The 19,729-nt window shown below is 60.3% G+C and overlaps 1 protein-coding gene across 8 annotated transcripts in view; it reads right to left on the bottom strand.

Annotated features, from left to right (window-relative positions):
• The window catches only part of LOC134757639 (probable palmitoyltransferase ZDHHC11B), an 80,305-nt gene extending 62,556 nt beyond the window's left edge, over positions 1-17,749 (bottom strand). For 4 of the 8 annotated variants that reach the window (XR_010131863.1, XM_063700887.1, XM_063700886.1 and 1 more), the window contains exons 1-2: positions 4,079-10,656; positions 3,385-3,606 (exon numbers count right to left, since the gene is read on the bottom strand). Coding sequence is in view for 7 of the 8 variants with exons in the window: in XM_063700887.1 (XP_063556957.1) it covers positions 3,385-3,606 (222 nt within the window). In the remaining variant the exon portion in view is untranslated. Of the gene's footprint in view, positions 1-3,384; positions 3,607-4,078; positions 10,657-16,934; positions 17,118-17,652 lie in introns of those variants that run through there. The other 4 variants (XM_063700881.1, XM_063700883.1, XM_063700882.1 and 1 more) reach the window with 4 other exon arrangements.
• Positions 17,750-19,729: the final 1,980 nt, after the last annotated feature.

The raw sequence follows: 19,729 nt of genomic DNA, 5'->3' as shown, positions 1-19,729 counted from the left end.
ACACCTATATTCCAAGAAATATGCCAAATTACATGAAATACTCCAATTTCCTGAAAAACACAACCTATGAGCTAGGTGCGGTGGCTCACGCCTGTAATCCCAGCACTTTGGGAGACTGAGGTGGGTGGATCACAAGGTCAGGAGTTTGAGACCAGACTGGCCAATGTGGCGAAATCCTGTCTCCACTGAAAAATACAAAAATTAGCTAGGCGTGGTGGCACACACCTGTAGTCCCAGATACTCAGGAGGCTGGGACGGGAGGATTGTTTGAACCCAGGAGGCAGAGGTTGCAGCAAGTCGAGATCACACCATTGCACTCCAGCCTGGGTGACAAGAGTGAGACTCCCATCTCGGGGGGGGAAAAAAAAAAGAAGAAGAAAAATACAAACTATGAAAATAGAAACAAGAAAACGGAGAAACAGAATAGCTTTTTATCAAAGAAACTGCACTCATCATCAAAAGCCTTCCCACAAGGGAGACTGTTGCACTTGGAGAAAAATCCAGCCAAGTCTAGACTGAGGGGCCTCCTGTGGGCAAAGGCATCAGTTTCTCTGACCAGTCAAAGGCCTGGGAGCAAAACGGATGGAGGAAGGGGAGCTTCGGGGACACAACAGCCCCATGGCACGTGGGCTCCTGATGTGAGCCACGCATCTGTAGAAAGACTTGTTTCGAAAATTGGGGAAATAGCCATATGGATAAGAACAAATATAGGATGTTAAGAAATGGCTATATAATTTTTAAGTGAGATATATAATTTTAAGTGAGATATTTTTAAGTGAGACAAAGCATGGTGTTATAAAAATAAAAGTTTGTTAGACACAAACTGGAGCATTTACAGGTGAAACTTCCCGATGTCCGAGATTTTTAAAGGTTACTCGGGTACACATGCGTGTGAGATATAAAACAAGGTTAGCAAAAGCTTCACTGTTGAAGCAGGTGACTGGCACCTGCAGGTCCGCTTGATTGTACTCTCTACCTCTATAAACTGAAAGATGCCACAGGAACAAGTTTCAGGAAAGAGAGACATGGCCTTGCCCATGGCTGAGGCACTCAGGCTGGCAGGCTGCTGTCCTCATGGCACCTGCTCACTCTGCATCCAGCCCCTACGCCTCCCTGACTGCACCACAGTGATACACACCACGCTCACCATTTACCAGAGACCTGCCCAGGATGGCCCAGCCCAAGGACCACGCAGTGGTGTTGAGAGGTGACAGCATGCTGGCAGCCCTGGCAGCCCTCGCTCACTCTTGGCACCTCCTCGGCCTCGGCACCCACTCTGGCCACACTCAAGGGGCCCTTCAGCCCACTGCTGCACTGTGGGAGTCCCTCTCTGGGCTGGCCAAGGCCAGAGCCAGCTCCCTTGGCTTGCGGGGAGGTATGAAGGGAGAGGTGCAGGCGGGAACCCAGCGCGAGTTCGGGGTGGGCATGGGCTCAGCGGGCCCTGCACTCAGAGTGGCCGGCCAGCACTGCTGGCCCCAGGCAGTGAGGGGCTTAGTACCTGGGCCAGCAGCTGTGGAGGGTGCACCAGGTCCCCCAGGAGTGCCGGCCTGCTGGAGCTGTGCTCAATTCTCACTGGGCCTCAGCTGCCTCCCTGCAGTGCCAGGCTCAGGACCTGCAGCCCGCCATGCCTGAGCCTCCCTGCTGCCATGGGCTCCTACACAGCCCGAGCCTCCCCAATGAGCACTGCCCCCTGCTCTGCCGCACCCGGTCCCATCCACCACCCAAGGGCTGAGGAGTGCGGGCACATGGCACGGGACTGGCGGGCAGCTCCATCTGCCCCCAGTGTGGGAGCCACTAGGTGAAGCCAGCTGGGCTCCTGAGTCTAGTGGGGACTTGGAGAACCTTTATGTCTAGCTAAGGGATTGTAAATACACCAATCAGCACCCTATGTCTAGCTCGAGGTTTGTAAATGCACCAATCAGCACTCTGTATCTAGCTAATCTGGTGGGGACTTGGAGAATCTTTATGTCTAGCTAAGGGATTGTAAATACACCAATCAGCACTCTGTGTCTAGCTCAAGGTTTGTAAACACACCAATCAGCACCCTGTGTCTAGATCAAGGTTTGTAAATGCACCAATCAGTGCTCTGTGGGGACTTGGAGAACTTTTGTGTCTAGCTTAGGGGTTGTAAACACACCAATCAGCACCCTGTCAAAACGGACCAATCAGCTCTCTGTAAAACAGACCAATCAGCTCTCTGTAAAATGGACCAATCAGCAGGATGTGGGTGGGGCCAGATAAGGGAATAAAAGCAGGCTGCCCGAGCCAGCAGCAGCAACCTGGTTGGGTCCTCTTCCACATGGTGGAAGTTTTGTTCTTTTGCTCTTTGCAATACATCTTGCTGCTGCTCACTCTTTGGGTCCGCACTGCCTTTACGAGCTGTAACACTCACCGTGAAGGTCTGCAGCTTCATTCCTGAGCCAGGGAGACCCCGAACCCACCAGAAGGAAGAAATTCTGAACACATCCAAACATCAGAAGGAATAAACTCCAGACACACCGCCTTTAAGAACTGTAACATTCACCGCGAGGGTCTGCGGCTTCATTCTTGAAGTCGGTGAGACCAAGAACCCACCAGTTCCAGACACAGTGTCACCACTTCCCCACTGAGGAAGGCTTTAGTGAGGAATAACACATTCTACTTTCAGAAATATGGTTCCAGTGCCCCAAGGCACCGAAGGCAGGCCAACTGTCCCCAGGTCCCTTTGTCCCCACACATCCATGTCTCAGTGATCCTAGGGGGCCCGGGGTTTCTCGACTGAATGCTATGGTCGGCTGGGGGTAGTGCAGAGCCCACATGCCCCATGGACATGCACCCTGGGAGATGGGAGCAGACACAGGCTCCCACCTGCTGGAAGATGATGGGAGCAGACATGAGCCCCCGCCTGATGGGAGGTGAGAGCAGATGCAGGTTCCCTACCCACTGGGAGACAGGAGCAGACACGGGCCTCCCCCTCTTTGGGAGATGGGAGCAGACCCGGGCCCCCTGCCCGCTGGGAGATGGGAGCAGAACCGGGTCCCCCACCTGCTGGGAGATGGGAGCAGATGGCCTGACATGGGGTCAGCGGCTGCCCTGTGCAACCTGACCCTGAGCCATGCGGGAACGGTCTGACATAGGGTCAGTGGCTGCTCTGTCCACCCGACCATGGGCCACGCAGGAATGTCCTGATGTGGGGTCAGCAGCTGTCCTGTCCTGACCCTGAGCAGGGGCTGCACAGAGCACGAATGACCACTGGGCCCACCTGCAGGCTCGGGGGACATAGTCTGGCCCAGGGCAGGTGACTGGTGCCACCGGGCAGCCATGGCCCAGACCCCACAGCCAAGTCCATCGCAGGGTCCTCCAGGAATCCCTCCCGCTTAGACCATGCCACGATGAAGAGGATACCACGTAGGCGATGTATTTCCATGCGGGAGGCAGGAGGGGAATGAAGATCCTGAAGGTGGCCAAGGAAAGGCCCACGAAGACAGCCCAAGTCACCACCTGGAAGTAGTGCAGGGGTAACGACCAGCCGTTCACTCTGGAGATGCGGGGTGGCAAGACCAGCTCTTCATTGTTGAGTATGGCTTCTGGGGTGATGGAACACTGGCTCCCGGAGCGAGTGTCCATCTGCAGGACACAGAAGGGGAGGACCTGCGCCATCAGCTCTGGGGAGGGCCGGCCCCACCCACTGTCAGGGAGACCACGGGGACTGGGAACATGGCCCCCAGGACCAGCACTGACAGCCAATGGCCCAGCATTGCCTGGGGCCACGTTCCCCGCAGAGGGAGCAGGGGTTGGGCTGGAGTCGGTGCAGGGCCCTGTCCAGGGGAATGAACAGACATGCTGCAGAATCTGACCCTGGCCAGAGCTGAGTGGCAACGGAAAACGGCTCTCCAGGGTGTGGAGGACCCTGGGCAGAGGACCTGGCCTGTGGCAGACCTGGGTAGATGACTGAAAGCAACGGGAAGACCTGAGCTGCCATCTGGACGGCTGCGGGATGGCCCTCTCCCCACCCACACACATGTGGGGCTCCGGGTCCCACACCAGGGTGCAGCTCAAGCTGCACAGCAGCCAAGGGCTCCCCGGGGCCGACACTTGCCTCAGCGCACACTGCACGCCTGTCTCATCTCCGTAGGCTGAGTAGAGCAGCTCCATCTCATCCGACTTCAAGTCGCCAAATACTGAATTATTCTGCATCGAAAGCGCAGTAGTGGCACTGGAGAGAAAGGTGACTGGGAGGAAGAGGAGAAAGAGCATCACTGGACTCACTGGAAGGACTCGGTGTGCAGGCCCCACCCCGCTTCTCCAGGGGCTGAGGGACCGCCTGGCTGGCAGCCAGCACCCCAGTCTCACCTCACTTGCTCTCCACAAAATTCTCGCTCCTGAGTTTTCCATGTGTAACCAGCAGGGGTGCAATTGGCCACCCCTCATTTTACTTCTGCAGGCCAAAGACCACAGGGAAATGAGCTCTCTGCAAAGGGGTGAGCTCCATAAGCAAAAGAGCTCTGTGGAAACGTGGGCAGAGCACATTGTCTGTCACTGTGGAGGATCCCAACCAACACACACCGCAGGGACCACGCCTGCCCAGGGCCAGCTCTCGCTGTGGGGGACGCAGGCCAGGTGTACTGTGCAGTGTCCCATAGGGTGTGGAGCAGCACCCCTGGCATCTCCCTACCATCTGGTGCCAGCAGCACCCCCAACCCCAGTGGGACCATCAACACGCCTCTGGACACTGCCAAACATCTCCAGGGATGAAAGTGCTGTGGTTGAGAACTGTGTTAGAGGGTGAGAACAAGGAGTGTGTCAAACACAACAAAAAAAAAGTATCAACAACCACAACAGCCCCAAGAGGAAGAGGGGAGCAGGGGTTGGTGAAGACAAGTGGTGAAGGCAAGAGGATCCTTCCCAGTGGAGGGCGTCCTTCAATAGGAGACCCAGACCAGGCAGAATTCCAACACCTGGAGCTGGAGGAAAGAACATTCCAGAAACAAGGAAGCTCTTGAGCCAAGGCCATGGTTTGGAGGGAAGAGTGAGCTGTCCCATTAGCAGATGGTGTGAGTGGCTGAGGGAGAAAGGGCCGGCAGGAGCAGTGTCCATGCAGCTGTCTGCACGGGAGGGACCCAGCAGAGGTGGAGAAGTGGAGGATGGGGCCGTGCAGGAGGTCCCAGCAGCAGCGCAGCCAGGAGGCAGCAGTGCAGATGGCGAGAACACACAGGCCACACCCAAGGCCCAGGGGCAGAAAGGAACAGGGGTCAGGCCATCGCCAGATCTACTGAAGACAGACACTGGCTTCAAATGTTCTGAGGAAAAATGCTTCAGGCTGGGACTTGGATACCCATGTCCACTGTCCCACTCAGGCTGAGGGGAGCAAGGCCACCTGCAGTGGGTGTGAGCTCAGAGACGTGGCCACGCACCCTGCAGAAGTGCTTGGTGACTGGGCTTCCCAGGAAGACGAGGGTGACAGCCATCAACAGCCGAGAAGAAGGAGTAGATGCAGGAACCCATGGCCGTCACACGGGAGTGAGTCCATGGGTGCTTGGGAGGGCTGAGAACCAGGCCCTCGCAGTTCAGGAGGGAAAAGTGGAACCCGTCCCAACTCAGCCCTGGCCTTTCTGCACCAAGGGGTGGAGCAGTGCTGACCTCAGACGCCAGCTGCCAGAAATGCTTCCAAAGCCCGCCTCTGCGTGGGCTGTGTGCTGAGGGGTCTCACATGGGGACTCGCCTCAGAGCCCATCCGAGCTTCACTGTTCTAGGTTCTTGTGTTTTACCTCAAACATGCATTAGTTTAATAAAATATTTTTTAAAAGGTTTTTAAACTAAAAATGACAGAATGAATTAGGTGCGACATGCCACTGTGGGAAGACAGCCAGGCTGCTGCTGGGTCTGGAGGAGCAGGACACGGGCCACAAACACGGAGCAGGAGTAGAGGAGATGGGAGATGCACTGTCTGGATCACTTCATTAGACCCACGTGCTGTTTCCACAATGACGGTAATAAGAATACATTTAGTTTTAAGAGAATGAGGAGGTGTCAGACGGACAACGAGCCTGGGCGAGCGCCTCTACCTTGGCGTTCTCCACCGAGCATGGCATGCAGCTGTGCCAGCTGCTTCTCCTTGGACAGGTGTCCTCCACTTTCCCATTTTCTGGGTACAGCGCACCTGAGCCCTGGGCGCAGACCCTCACACCGTTTCCCCCAGAGGCTCTGCTCTTTCACCATGAGGGAAAAGAAGGTTGTGTAGCAGAAGAGACTCCAGGAAGACAAACTGCTCACCTGGGGTCAAAGGACAAGCTCCCAGGTGTGTACCCAGCATCTCCACGTGTGTGCCCTGAACCTCCAGGGGGTGGCTCTGCACTCCCAGGCCTGTGCCCACCATCTCAGCTGTGCCCTGTGCTCCCAGGCCTGTGGCTTGCATCCAGGTGTGCACCTGCACCCTCTCCCACTGGCCGGGACCTCCCTGGTAGGAGGGACGTGCCCAGCCCTGCCCCGACCCAGGTGCCTGCTCACAGCACATGCCCCTTCCCTGGCCAAACCCCATGGGAGCCCAAGTGGGGCCCGGCCAGGAACTGCTTGGAGGCTGAGCCCACCCCACTCACGCCCCAACCCCCAGGGCCAGGACCTGCTTGGAGACTGAGCCCACCCCACTCCCACACACCTGCAGCACATCCCCAGGCAGTCAGGAGGACAGTGCCTACGGGCTCACCCATGGGTGTGGGCAAGACTGTGTTGTCCAACTGGCATCTTCAAAACAGGCTTGGAGAGGACAGAAGATGAGGGCAGAGGTGGCACCACAGACCCCAGAGTGGGGCAGACAAAGGCAGACCCCAGAGGGTGGCTGTCCTAGGGAACGAAGCGTCCTTGCTGGCCAGGGAATGCCTGTCCCAGGTGTGTCACCAGCTCCAAGGACTCGGCCACCTAGGCGGGGCTTCGTCCCAGACACCCCAGGCCACCTTTGCCCCAACCCCACGGGCTGTCCCTGTTCCCAAGAGGCCCCACGAAAAATCACCTGGGCACCATTTGTCAGAATGAATCTCCTGGGAAATGCCTTCAGACTGGACGCTGGACTGCCCAAAGCCAAACTTACAGAAAACCTGCCAGAACAGAATTGACAGGGCTGGGGAAACAGCAGCCCCAGCCTCTGATCATGGAGCTGTCCAGGGGCTGGAAACCCGGGTGTCCATGTGGCATCAGTAAGCGGGGCCAGGCACTAGGACCGACCAGGGCTCTGTCACTAGGAACAGGGGTCTCGCACTTGGGCCAGGGGGTGCTCACCAGGACCAGGGGTCTGTCAGTCACTAGGGCCGGGACCTGTCCCTTGAGCCTGGAGCCTGTTACTAGGATCTGGGGTCTGTCACTAGGGCCAGGGGTCTGCCCCTTGGGCCTGGAGCCTGTAACTAGGGCCTGGGGTCTGTCACTAGGGCCAGGGGTCTGCCCTTGAGCCTGGAGCCTGTAACTACGGCCTGGGGTCTGTCACTACGGCCAGGGGTCTGCCCCTTGGGCCGGGAGCCTGTAACTAGGGCCTGGGGTCTGTCACTACGGCCAGGGGTCTGCCCCCTGGGCCTGGAGTCTGTAACTAGGGCCTGGGGTCTCTCTCACTAGGGCCAGCTGCTGTTTTAAAGGTAGCACCAGCCTGGGTGCTCCCTTGTTCACTGCCCACGCCCACGCGGGGGTGGCGCCGACAGAGCCTACACGACTGCTCTCCACGTGGATGGCTGTGGGGTGGCTGAGCCTTGCTGGCAGAGGAGGCTGGTGGACAGGCCGTGCTCACATCATCAGCAATGCCGGGTCAGAGGTCTCGAGGCAGGAGCCACGGACTCAGTGGGAGCTACCAACCCTCTCAGCTCATCACCACTCCCTGGGGCCTGAGACCTCAGAGCCAGCCCTCGGCCCTGCTCAGGCTCTGGCCTCCCTGAGAACCTCTGTCCTGGTCACAAGTGTCCTGCAGGCCCCCTGGGTTGTGCTGGGCTGGACCAGGCCAGGGCGTGACCTCTGACAGCTCCACCTGCTCTGGAGAAGCCACCAGCAGCTTCTCCAGCTGCATCCGCTGACCCCCAGAGCTCGCTCGCAGGCAGGTGCCCATGGTGGGACAGTTGCTTGCGCCTCAGTCTCCTCATCCTTGAAGGGGTACAGCCCCCTCCCCATCTCCCTCGCACCCGATGGCCTCATGCAGGCACAGCCCGAGGGAGAACCTGTCTCTGCGGAGAAAGACTCTGTGATGGCAGCCAATTGGATTCCACCAGAACCCGAGGGCAAGCATTCCTCAGGAAGTGACCAGGCTGGGAGCATCAGGCACGCACACCACACATTCAACCCAAACCTTCTGTTAACTCAGGTTCCCAGGAGCCCTGCGTGCTTCTGCCTGGCAGGGGCCGACGCTCGTGCCCTGGAGAACTCCCTGTTCAGGGATGACAGTGGGTTCCCTGGTGATTTGGAGGCCTGGGGCCTGGGTGGGAGCTTCTCCCTCTACCCCTGGAGACACTGCCCAGGAGTCCAACATGCTGTGACTGCAGGATGCCCCTGGCAGGGGCCATGCTGGCTCAGACGCCTCTCACCAACCCCTTCCTTCCATGCCCTCGGGGCACTGGCATCCAGGGAGCTGTGAGGAGCACACCGTGTTACAAGCTGATTGGGAAACAGGTTGGGGGGTGGGGGCCAAGGCACTCAGCAGTATTCAGGCATCTCTCAGCTGGCGACAGGAGCTGTCCCAGGCCCTGCAGGTGGGCGTGCATGCTGGGCAACCCTGGGGGTCCCTGGTCTTCTCTCCATGGGCAGATTCCCATGCGGATACCCTGGCCTCCGCAGGCTCAGCTGGGTGTACTGCCACTGGGCTCTTCAGAACCTTTACGCCCAAGTCCTGTCCAGGGGGAGCACCCTCCACCCCGGGCCGGCTGCCATCACAGCCTTCAATCCTGCCCAGAGTCCCTGGAGACTGTTGTCATTAAACCCCACTCCTGTTTAGGAAACCCCAGGGCCAGACCCCACTGCCAGAACGGGACCCTCTCGCACCTGCAGGTGGCAAAGTTTCTGAGGGCCTGATGGACCCTCCAATGTCCCATGGCCACAGGTCCCACCTTGGCACCGAAGCCCTGGGATGGCCCCTCTGCAACGCCCAGTGCTCCATCATGACCTGGTCCCAGGTCGCTGACTGAGGGAGTGGAGGGGATCAGGACCAGGGAGAAGCAGCCCCCCAGTAAATCTGAAGCACAGGGATGGCACAGCCCCAAGGGAGACCGGGTAGGCCCCTGGCCAGCAGGACTGAGGGGAATCTCCACTGCAAGGCACCTGCTGGGCCCACACAGTGTGCTCCTGGCCTCACACTGCCCACTGGGCATTCAGCCTGGACAGCTCTCAGCTCCAGAGACCCTCGCTGGTGAACGGGACAGCAACATCAAAGACGACAGCGACCCGAAGCCCCAGAAGCAAAAGCCACCCTCACAGCGGAAGGAGTGGACAGAGCTCCTGTGGAGCTCACCCAGCCCTCCTGTCCCACCAAGGGGTCTCCTAGGACCCGGGAGCCCTGCCCTCCTGCCGAGAAGGTGCTTCGCCATTAAACAGGGCCAAGGAACAAGGCAGCTCAGACCCCATTCCTTATTTCAGACCCCATTTGAGCGCAGCACAGCTCTTTGGCAGACGGTTCTTGTTTTTCATTATCATCGCACAGCACTCCTGCTCCGCGGGACTCTCCCTGTGAACCGCCCCACTCTTCTCAGCCCAGGCCGCGTGTCAGGCAGGCAGAGCTCCCAATCAGAACAAAGCTGGCAGTTTTGAGTCTGTGCATTTCCCCCTGCAGCACCGGACGCAGTGTGTCTGGAATTGGTGGGTTATTGGTCTCGCTGATGTCAAGAATGAAGCTGCGGACCCCCGCAGTGAGTGTTACAGTTCTTAAACATGGCGTACCTGGAGTTTGTTCCTTCAGATGTTCAGATGCGTCTGGAGTTTCTTCCTTCTGGTGGGTTTGTGGTCTCGCTGACTTTAGGAATGAAGCCGCGGACTCTCGCAGTGAGTGTTACAGCTCTTCAAGGTGACGCCTCTGGAGTTATTCATTCCTTCCCGTGGGTTCCTAGTCTCGCTGGCTTCAATTCACACCTTAGTGGTGAGTGTTACTTACACCTCTCAGAGACAGCGCGTCTGGAGCTGTTCGTTCTCTCCGGTGGGCTCGTGGTCTGGCTGGCCTCAAGAGCAAAGCTGCAGACCTTCGCTGCAGACCTCCCTGGTGAGAGTTACAGCTCACAAAAGCGGCGCGGACCCAGACTCAGCAGCAAGATGTATTGCTAAGAGCAAAAGAACAAACTTTCCACAGTGGAGAAGAGAATAGAATCAGGTTGCCGCAGTGCGTTCCGGCTGCCCGCTTTTATTCCGTTATCTGACCCCACCCACATCCTGCTGATTGGCCCATTTTACAGGGAGCTAATTGGTCCGTTTTACAGAGCATTGATTGGTCCGTTTTGACAGAGTGCTGATTGGTGCATTGACAATCCTTTAGCTAGACATAAAAGTTCTCCAAGACCCCACTCCACGGAGGAGTCTAGCTAGCTTTGTCTATCGGATCCCGCGCCCCGCAGCAGGTGGAGCTGCCCGCCACTACTGCGCCGCGCGCCCGCACTCCTCAGCCCTTGGGCGGTCCATGGGACCCGGCGGGGGCGGCGCCCTTCGGGGAGGCTCCAGCACCGCGGGAGCCCGGGGCGGGGGAGGGGGCGGGGCGGGGGAGGGGGGCGGGGGCGGGGGCGGGGGCGGGGCGGGGGCGGGTCGGGGCGGGGGGCGGGGGGCGGGGCGGGGGAGGGGGCGGGGCGGGGGAGGGGGCGGGGTGGGGGAGGGGGGCGCGGCCTCGGCACGGCGGGCAGAGGGTCCCGAGCCCTGCTCAGCAGGGAGGCGGCTGAGGCCCGGCGAGAATTCAAGCGTGGCGCAGGCGGGCTGGCAGTGCTGGGGGACCCGGCGCACCTCCGCAGCCACCGTAGGACAGAGGGGCAAGGGGGCTCCCAGACTCTGCAAAGGACTCTGCGGCGGAGACTGATACGGGTCTGAGATGGCTGTCCAAGGCCCAAGTGAGAGTTAAACCACATGCCCAGCCAGTGCCCACCATCTGGGCCAACACCATTTCTCTAAAGCATGACACAGGACATTCCACCAACAGAGCATCCCAAAAGGGAATAAAATAGAGATCCCGGCCGGCTCATCCCATCAACCATGTCGGAGACTCGGCGGCTGCAGATGCTGTGGGACCTGCCTCCATTAAAGGCACCTTCTGTGGGGACAGCAAGGACTCTTACGCGGGGCACAGCAGGTTAGAGGACACAGCCGGGGCTCTCACGGGAGGCACAATGGGTTACAGGAAAAAACAGGAGAAAACAGCCGAGGCTCTCACGGGGGCAGAGCAGGTTACAGAACACTGCAGAACCAGGGGCTGGTCCCTCATCCAGTGCAGCTTCACTAAGTGCCAGACGCACGAGGACCCTGCCCTGCCCGGCCACAGCCCACTCACTGCCCTTGGGTTACCCTCGGGGATCCAGGTCCAGGACACCTGCAGGCAGCTGGGACCAGGCCAGCTCTGGGCCAACGGTGGCCCCATCTAATCCCCAGAACCTGTGAACGTGACCTTGTTTGGAGAAAGGATCTGGAAATGAGATCATCCTGGATTATCCACAGCTGAGCCCTAAATCCAATGGTGAGTGTCTCTACCTAGAAGAGGCAGAAGAGAAGACACAGAGAGAAGAGAAGAAGGTGCTACAGGCTGAATTCATCCCCTCCAAAATCCACGCTGGAACCTAATCCCCATTGTGGTGGCATTAACAGAGCCTTTGGGGGATGAGATTGAGCTATGGGGGCCAGGCTCCTGGGAATGACCGAGTGCCTTATCAAAGGGCTGGGGCATGAGGACATGGCAACCAGGCCCTGTCTTGGAAGCAGGGAAGGGCCCTTGTCGGACGCCAAGACTGCAGGTGCCTTGATCTTGGACTCTCCAGCCCCCAGAACTGTGAGAAGTGAACATATCATTTCATAAATTACCATGCCTGGTGCTGTTACAGCAACACACACGGACTAACACAGTCGCCATGAGGCTGGGGCTGCAGTGATGCAGCCACACACCCAGGACAACTGGAGCCACCAGGAGCTGGAAGAGGTAGGGAGCGTCCCACCAAGCCTCCAGAGGAAGCTGACCCGTGAGATGCCTGGACGCTGGGCTTCTGGTCTCCAGGACGATGGGGGAATGCGTCCCTGTTGTGTTAACCCCGGACTGTGTCAATTGTCAGAAGCCTCTGGAAAGAGTGACACAGCAGGTGGGACCAGAGGCTCAGCACCCCTCACGGGGAACAAAGTCTTCGAGGCCCTCAGGTGGCACTGAGAGGCCACAGGGGGCTCCAGAGGCCCTTGGGGGTCCACCTAAGCCAGGGTGGGTGTTAGGCCAGGGCTGCCAACAGCACCTGCCTTCTGAGACCCATCCAGCCTCTGGTTGCCCATTTTTAGGTGGAGAAAATGAAGGCTGCATATGTGGCTGGTGTGAGGAAGTCAGCTGATGGGAATTTGCTGATTTAAGGGAAGGTTCAGCTGCGTCTGCATGCTAAAGGGCTGTGTTCTCCAGATCAGATCGAGAAGCTTCGGGAAGGTAATGCAAAAGAATTTCTGATGTTCTTGGCGTGGGGGAAATTTGTTACACGGACACAGAAAGCCTTGCCCTGCAGGAAAAGATTCTTAGAAGGCACCAGATTAAAAGAAAGAACTTCTGTTCCTTGAAAAAATATCATCGAGTGAGTGAAAAGGCAAACCCCAGGGCAGGAGATGTTTGCTATGCTCAACAAATGTTGGCTTGTCTCCAGAATATATAAAGGACCTCTACAAATCAATAGAAACTCAATCCACAAAGGGCAGCTGACTTGAACAGGCCCCTCAGGGACGAGGGTATCCCAAGTGCCCAGTGCTCGGTGGGAAGCACTCAGCTTTGTTAGTATGACCAGGAAAATGCAAATCATAAGGCTTCCACACAGCCTTACAAAGGGCTAAGACATTGCAAAGGCTGACAGTGGCTAGTGCCGGCAAGGATGTGGGTCAACAGGAAACTGTGGGGGCGAATGGCTTTAATCCCTTTGGGAAACTGCTTGGCATCATCTGATGAATGTAAAGACACACTAGATCCCAGACTCAACGGCTCCACTTCCAGATTGACCCAAGAGACTCGTGCCCACATGCCTCAAAGAACATCCCAGGAATGCCCACGACAGCTTCATCCCTAGTTGCCAAGAAAGGGGAACCGCGTGGACATGCGCCTGCTGACAGTATGGCGGTCTGAGGGACAGTGGGCATCCCCGTGGGAGTGTGGGCGGCACTGAGCACGAGCGCCTGGGGCTCCTTGACGCAGTGTGGACGGACCACTCGCGCACACTATTGATCCACGTGAGCCAGCACAGCAGTGTGCCCACCACGTGGCTTCTGGTTAAACGTTAAAAACAGGCAAAGCCAAAGCACAGTGCTCAGGAATTGGAGCTTCGACGGGAAAACGGACGGTGAGTAAGACCCCATCCCACTCCCGGAACACGGAGAGAGGCAGCCCAGAACGGCTGGCACTAGAACTGCAGGTGGACTGTGCCAGGTGCCAGGTGGGGCCCTCCCAGCAGGCGGCCTGGGGACACGTGGGCACTGGCGAAGGTGGCAGGAACAAGCCTGGTGGGAGGTGAGGCTGAGATGAGCTTCACCCCAGTGGCTCCGTCCACGGCCCAGGCTTTTCTGGCACTGAGAAGGCAGAGGTGCCACCCCGCCGAGGGGCAGAGGAAACCGGCCCTTGGGCAGCCTTAGGAGAAGCGGGGGCCGGTGTGCGCAGGAGAGGGTGGACGCCCCAGATGCAGCCACGGTGGCCAGGTCACCTGCGAGATGCCATGGGTGGGAGGTGCAGGTGGCTGTGCAGCGGTGCCCTGGGCTCAGGGGGAGGGGCTGGGTCAGGTCCCCGGGGCTGGCTGGGGCCTGGACGTGGCTCCCTGGCCCTGAGGCACCAGCAGCACTTCTGAGTGGGGTGGGACTGGCCTGGTGTGTTTCTGGGCGGGGATCCAGTGTGAGCGGGTGAACAGTGAGTGGCGGCCATGGGCACGCTGAGGTAAGCACACTTTGCCCACCTCTGTGGGCCAGGAAGGCGTGTCACACGCTTCCTGACAAGGCAGAGGGTGCTGGGAGCTCGCCTGTGTCAGACATGAGGGCCCTTGGACCAGGGCCTGGGTTTGAAGCCACCGCCATAACCCATACACGGTGCTTGCTGCTCCTGGCCCCACTGACTGATGACTGATGGCCAGAGGGAGGCAGCAGCTGTGTGAAGTCGCCTGGCAGGTGCGGCTGTTGGTGGCATTCCCTGGGCAGAGGCCACGTTGGACATTTGTGAACAAATGAGCAGGTCGGGGTTACAGGTTATAGGATCTGGGAAATGTGGTCTGTGATGCCATGCGCCCTGGGGGATCACATGGAGCCCACATGGGCAGGCACCTTTTATCATGCCAAGAAGTCAAACGTGGGATGCCATGTGGGGAAGATGCCCTGGGTGGGGGAATACCCTGGGTGGAGATGCCATGTGGGGAGGATGTCCGGGTGGGGAATCCTTGTGGGGGTTGTCCTGGGTGGTGGAGCCTTGGGGAAGAATGGCCTAGGGGGTGGCTCTGGGATGTGGATGTCCTGGAAGGGGGATGTCACCTTAGGGGAAAAGCCTGTTGCAGATGCCCTAGGAGGGAAGCCCTGTGTGAGAGATCATCTGAGTGGGGGTTGCCCTGGGTGAGGGATGCCCCAGGTGGGGCATCATCCAGATGGCAGATCATCTGGGTGGGGGATCATCTGGGTGGGGGATTATCTGGGTGGGGGATCATCTGGGTGGGGGATCATCTGGGTGGGGGATCATCTGGGTGGGGGATTATCTGGGTGGGGGATCAACTGGGTGGGGGATCAACTGGGTTGGGGCTGCCCCAGGTGGGGGTCATCTGGGTGGGGGCTGCCCTGGGTGGTGGCTGCCCTGGGTGGAAGATCTTATCAGGGGGATGCGGTGGGTTATGGCCCTGTGGCACCCCCAAACACACACACACCAAGAAGAAGCTGGTCTCCCTAGGAGGAGGATCCACGCAGGGCAGCTTGGGGTTTGGCTCGTGGATGCTGGGGACAAGGCCTGAGCCCCAGATGTGGCTGGGCCTGACCCAGGCAGCTCCACCCCTTCCTTCCCAGGAAACACCTTTTGCTCGAGCAGTAGGAACTAGGCGTGTGTAGATTCTGCTGCCTGATCCTGGCTCCTGGCTGAGGGTTTGTGGGCTCAGATGGACTAGACACCCGGCCACAACCCTCCTGGGCACAGCCTTCTGGCTCCCCCAGCCCAGGCGGAGGCAATGAGCGACTCTCCTCACCCAGAGTGTTTTCCCGAAGGCGCTTCTGCCTGAGGGCACCAGGCTGGGCCAGGTACTGCAGGGCGCTGACCAGCACTGGCCTTGGGGCCCCAAGAGCCCCAGATGGCATCCCTCTCACACACTCCCCGTGTCTCACCAACAGCTATAAATAGACTCTCTGCTGGCAGGGCCTCTCCCGAGGAAGCTTTTAATTCTCAGCGTCCTCTGCAGGGGGTGGCTCCCACAGGCCTGGGAGGGAACAGACTGCCTGACTCTCCAGAGAGCTCCCCAGTCTCCATCTGCGATGGGTGATCCTAATTTTCTTCAGGAAGTTCTCCTGAGCCCTGCGTGTGGTGCTTTGGCCTTTGTGCCCACGGAGGCCCCCTGCAGCCCCTCCCTCCAGGCCCTGCCCAGCCCGGTGCACAAACCCTGTTTACCGATTCCCAGGCCTAGGGCAGCCACTGCCAGTGTGAGGCTTGCAAATTAGGGTATGGGGTCAAAAGGAAGCCCCTCTTGACCATTTCTGTGAGCATTCTATGCTCATTTCCACAAGGAGCATTTATAACCTCGTATAATCCCTAAAACATTGATTGCAACTTCAGGGAATTCGGGAAGCTAGACCAACCGCAGCTGTAAGATTAAAACGCAGCCAGTGACCAGCGGAGCTTCCTCCACGCGCACGCGGTCCAATCCCCATGACTTCATGTTTTGTGAAGATGCAAAGCGAGTTCATGCCGGCGCCTTTCTGAATCAGAGATCCCTTTAGAAACCATGAAAGCTGCAGACCCCTCCCGGGAAAACGCACACACCCTCCTGGAGCTCGCCTTCTGCAGCCGCTCCCGGAGCCCGCCCCTCCCCCACAGGCCCTCCGAGGATCACGTGGTGGGGAGGCGCTGGCACCGAGCGGCTGACAGGCGCGAGAGCCCAGTTCAAGGCGCCGGCATCAGGCTGCAGCTGCCTCACTCCCCTCCACTTCCTGCCCCTTCCCGGCCTTGGTCCAGCCCCATCTCCTAGTCCCAGGCCACAGGGAGCTGGGTCACCTCCCAGGGGCAGGGGCTGGCTGGGCGTCGGGGGGAGACCTCTCCCCCTGAGAAGTCAGGCGGGGAGGGGTGGCCGGGGTGGGCGGAGGGGCCCTGTCCTCTATCGGTCCCCCAGGGGCCCTGCACGCAGAAGAGCCAATAAACATGCCAGGTGGATCAGCGGTGACACTGAGAGGGAACGCAACCCCCCATCGAAACAGCAGGCCCCCAACCTCTATCAAAACAGCAGACCCCCAAACCCCTATCAAAACAGCAGCCCCCAAACCCCCATCAAAACAATAGCCCCCAACCCTCATCAAAACAGCAGCCCGCCAACCCCCATCAAAACAGCAGCCCCTCAAACCCCATCAAAACAGCAGCCCCCCAACCCCCATCAAAACAGCAGCCCCCCAACCCCCATCAAAACAGCAGCCCCCCAACTCCCATCAAAACAGCAGCCCCCCAGACCCCATCAAAACAGCAGCCCCCCAACTCCCATCAAAACAGCAGCCCCCCCAACCCCATCAAGACAGCAGCCCCCCCAAACCCTTATCAAAACAGCAGCCCCGCCACCGCTGTGGGGGGACGCGCTTCTCACCTCCCTCGGCTCCGTTTACTTAACCGAAACCGCAGAATAAAGGGCTCCTCAGATCCTCGGGCGCTGCTCCCAGGGGTGCGGGAAGGTGTCCCGGCAGCGCCTCTCCATCGCCACAGGCCCGCGGACGGTAGCCAAGGCTCGGGGAAGCTGGAAGCTCTGCGGGGGGCGGTCTGACAGCCCCACCTGCCAGGACGCCGTGGTGTCAGGACCCCGAGACGGGCCGTTTCTGTGGCCAGGGATCTCAAAACCTGCTGCGGGCAGTGGCTTCATTCCAGCCCTCCACGCCCTAATTTCCCACGCCTCACACCGGCGGCGGCCCCCTAGGCCTGGGAATAGGGAAACGGTTCGAGTCCCGGGCTGGGGAGGGCCTGGAGGGAAGGGCTGCAGGGGCGTCCGTGGCCGCGAAGAAAGGCCAAAGCGCCAGGCGCAGGGCCCGGAGAAAGTGACAGACCTGTCCCTGGCGCGGCCGACGGTGACCCCCGCTCGCGGCCTTTGCGAAGCCTCCCCGTCGCCTCCTGGCACCGAGCCCGCAGCGCCGAACTCCGGGCATCCCAATCCGGGGGCTCAGACACGCGCAGGGCGGCCCGGGAATGGGGCTCGGAGGAGCGCGGGGGGCAGGGGCTGCGGCGCAGGTGGCTGCCGGGGCTGACGGGCCAAGCCTGCGCCCCCGGGTGCCCCCCGCGCCGCGCCCGCAGGACCGAGCCCCGCGCCAGCTTACCTTGGAGACGCAGCGACTGCAGCGGAGGCTCCCCCGCGACTCGGCCGCGCGCGACCAAGCGCTCAGCGGAGCGCTCCCGCCGCCGCCCCGCCCAGCGCTCCCGCCGCCGCCCCGCCCAGCGCTCCCGCCGCCCCGAGCCAGCGCGTCCAGCCCCGCCCCGCCCCGCCCCGTCCCCAGCCCCCAGCGTTCCGCGCCCTCCCCGCGTGCTCATTGGCAGCCCCGCCCCCGCCGCCCCACCAGGCCCGGGGAATGCGCGGGCGCACCGAGGCCTCTGCCTTACAAGACCGGCTCCGCTCAGGCTCCGCCGGCCGCCAGGTATCCGCTCAGCGGAGGGCGCGGCCGACCCGCGGGTCGTGGGAACCGCTGGGCAGGGGGCGGCGGGGTCCCTCACCTGGCTCTGGGGCCCCCCGGGGACGACCGGACCCCGATCTCTGCGCCCCGCAGGACGCGCGTTGACGCTGCGGCGGAGGATGGATGAGCGCGGCCGCGGCCTCCTGGGGTGGGGTGGGTTGGGTTGGCGGCGGGGCCTCGAGGACAGTGCGGGGCGACCCCCGACTGCGTCCAGTTCTTTAAGGAGCCGCAGACGGTGGAGGGAAGCGGCAGGGCCGGGCTGTGAGGGTGCTCGGACCCCAAGGCGGGGCGCACCCTGGGGACTGGGCGTCCAGGTGGGGACAGCGCGGCCGGGGATCGACCTGAACAGGGAGACGGGTCCGTGCCGGGCGCCCAGCGCAGCTGTTCGGAACTGGGCCGCCCTTCACGCAGGAGTGGAGGAGCAGAGCGCGCACCCGTCCCCGGCCTCAGCCTCCGTTTTCCCTGCAGGTCGCCCGTGTGCAGCGCCACCATCCCGGCCGCTCTTCCAATCTCGCCTTTCTCCGGGCACCTGCCGCCCCTCACCCCGCCCCCCACCAGACAGGCTTTGCGGAGGGGGCTCATTCCGCCCGGGGCTGCCCGGCCCTCCGCAGGAGTTGGCTCCGCACAAGGTTCCGGGGCCGAGATGACAGGGCGGTTCTGTGGTGCTGGGTGCTGGGACTTGAGGGGCACAGGGGCACCTGCCCTGGAGGAGGCCGAGGCGCAGCCCCCCAGGAGGAAGGGGTGCCTCTGGTGACTTCCAGCTGGACTCTTCCAGCTGGACTCTAGTGCAGCTGAGCTCCTCCCCCAGCCCCGGCTCTGTCCCTGCACCAGGTGTCCAGCAGGCCCTGGAATCCGCAAAGGCAGAAGGGGAAGTTGGGGTGCCGGGCAGGGGGTGCTGACGCCTCACAGCCCGGCGGCTTGGCCCCCACCCACCCCACGGTGGTCCCGCGCCCCACACTTCCTCTCCTCTCCTGTGGTTTCTCCTTCCACTCAGTGCTGCCCAGAGATGGGCTTCTGTCTAATTCTCCTGAGAAATTCCACACTCGCAGCTGGGAAGTCGGGAGACCCCCGAAGCTGTGCGGCGGCCACGCTGCGGCTCCTGCTTCCCTCCTGCTCGGGTGCGGGCTCGGCTGCTTTCTCATCCCGCGGAGCCCGGAGTGCCTCCCCCTCGGGTAGATCCTACTAACAGCATCAAAGAAATAATGAAATAATCTCTCCTTGGTGTGTGCTTACCGTCCTAATAGGCACAAGGAAACTCTTCAGTGCATTTTTCAAAACCTGTACAAACTCTCTTGACATAAATGCAGTGAGTTTACAATAAAATCGCAGTGGGAGTTAACGTCAGGCTTCAGAGGCAGACATGGTCCTGGAGCCTTTGGGAGGAGAGGAGAGGCAGCGGGCGCGGGGCGGCGTCCAGGGGGCTGAGCGAGGTCTCGGCAGGAGGACAGAGCTCAGCCTTGGGCTGCCCTGGCCCCTGCGCAGGACACACAGTGACCCGGGCTGGGGTGGGCACCCTGGTTCTACCGTCGGGAGTCGGCGTGTTCATGGAGTCTGTTTCCTTGTCTGTGGGTGAAACTTTGGCTTAGGAGCACGGGTGTGTTATTTCTCAGCGACAGTCGGTTCAGTCAGCACTTACAAAATCACCAGAAACGGGGGCACAGGATCTTGCTCAGCAGGGAGAGGTGGATCCTGTTTCGGAACTCCAGGCTCTTCACCTGGCCATGGC

Source organism: Gorilla gorilla, chromosome 19 (genome assembly GCF_029281585.2).
Source record: "Gorilla gorilla gorilla isolate KB3781 chromosome 19, NHGRI_mGorGor1-v2.1_pri, whole genome shotgun sequence".
Taxonomy (NCBI): domain Eukaryota; kingdom Metazoa; phylum Chordata; class Mammalia; order Primates; family Hominidae; genus Gorilla; species Gorilla gorilla.
The sequence above is the reverse complement of the archived record's forward strand: the minus strand, read 5'-3'. Positions and strand labels throughout refer to the sequence as shown.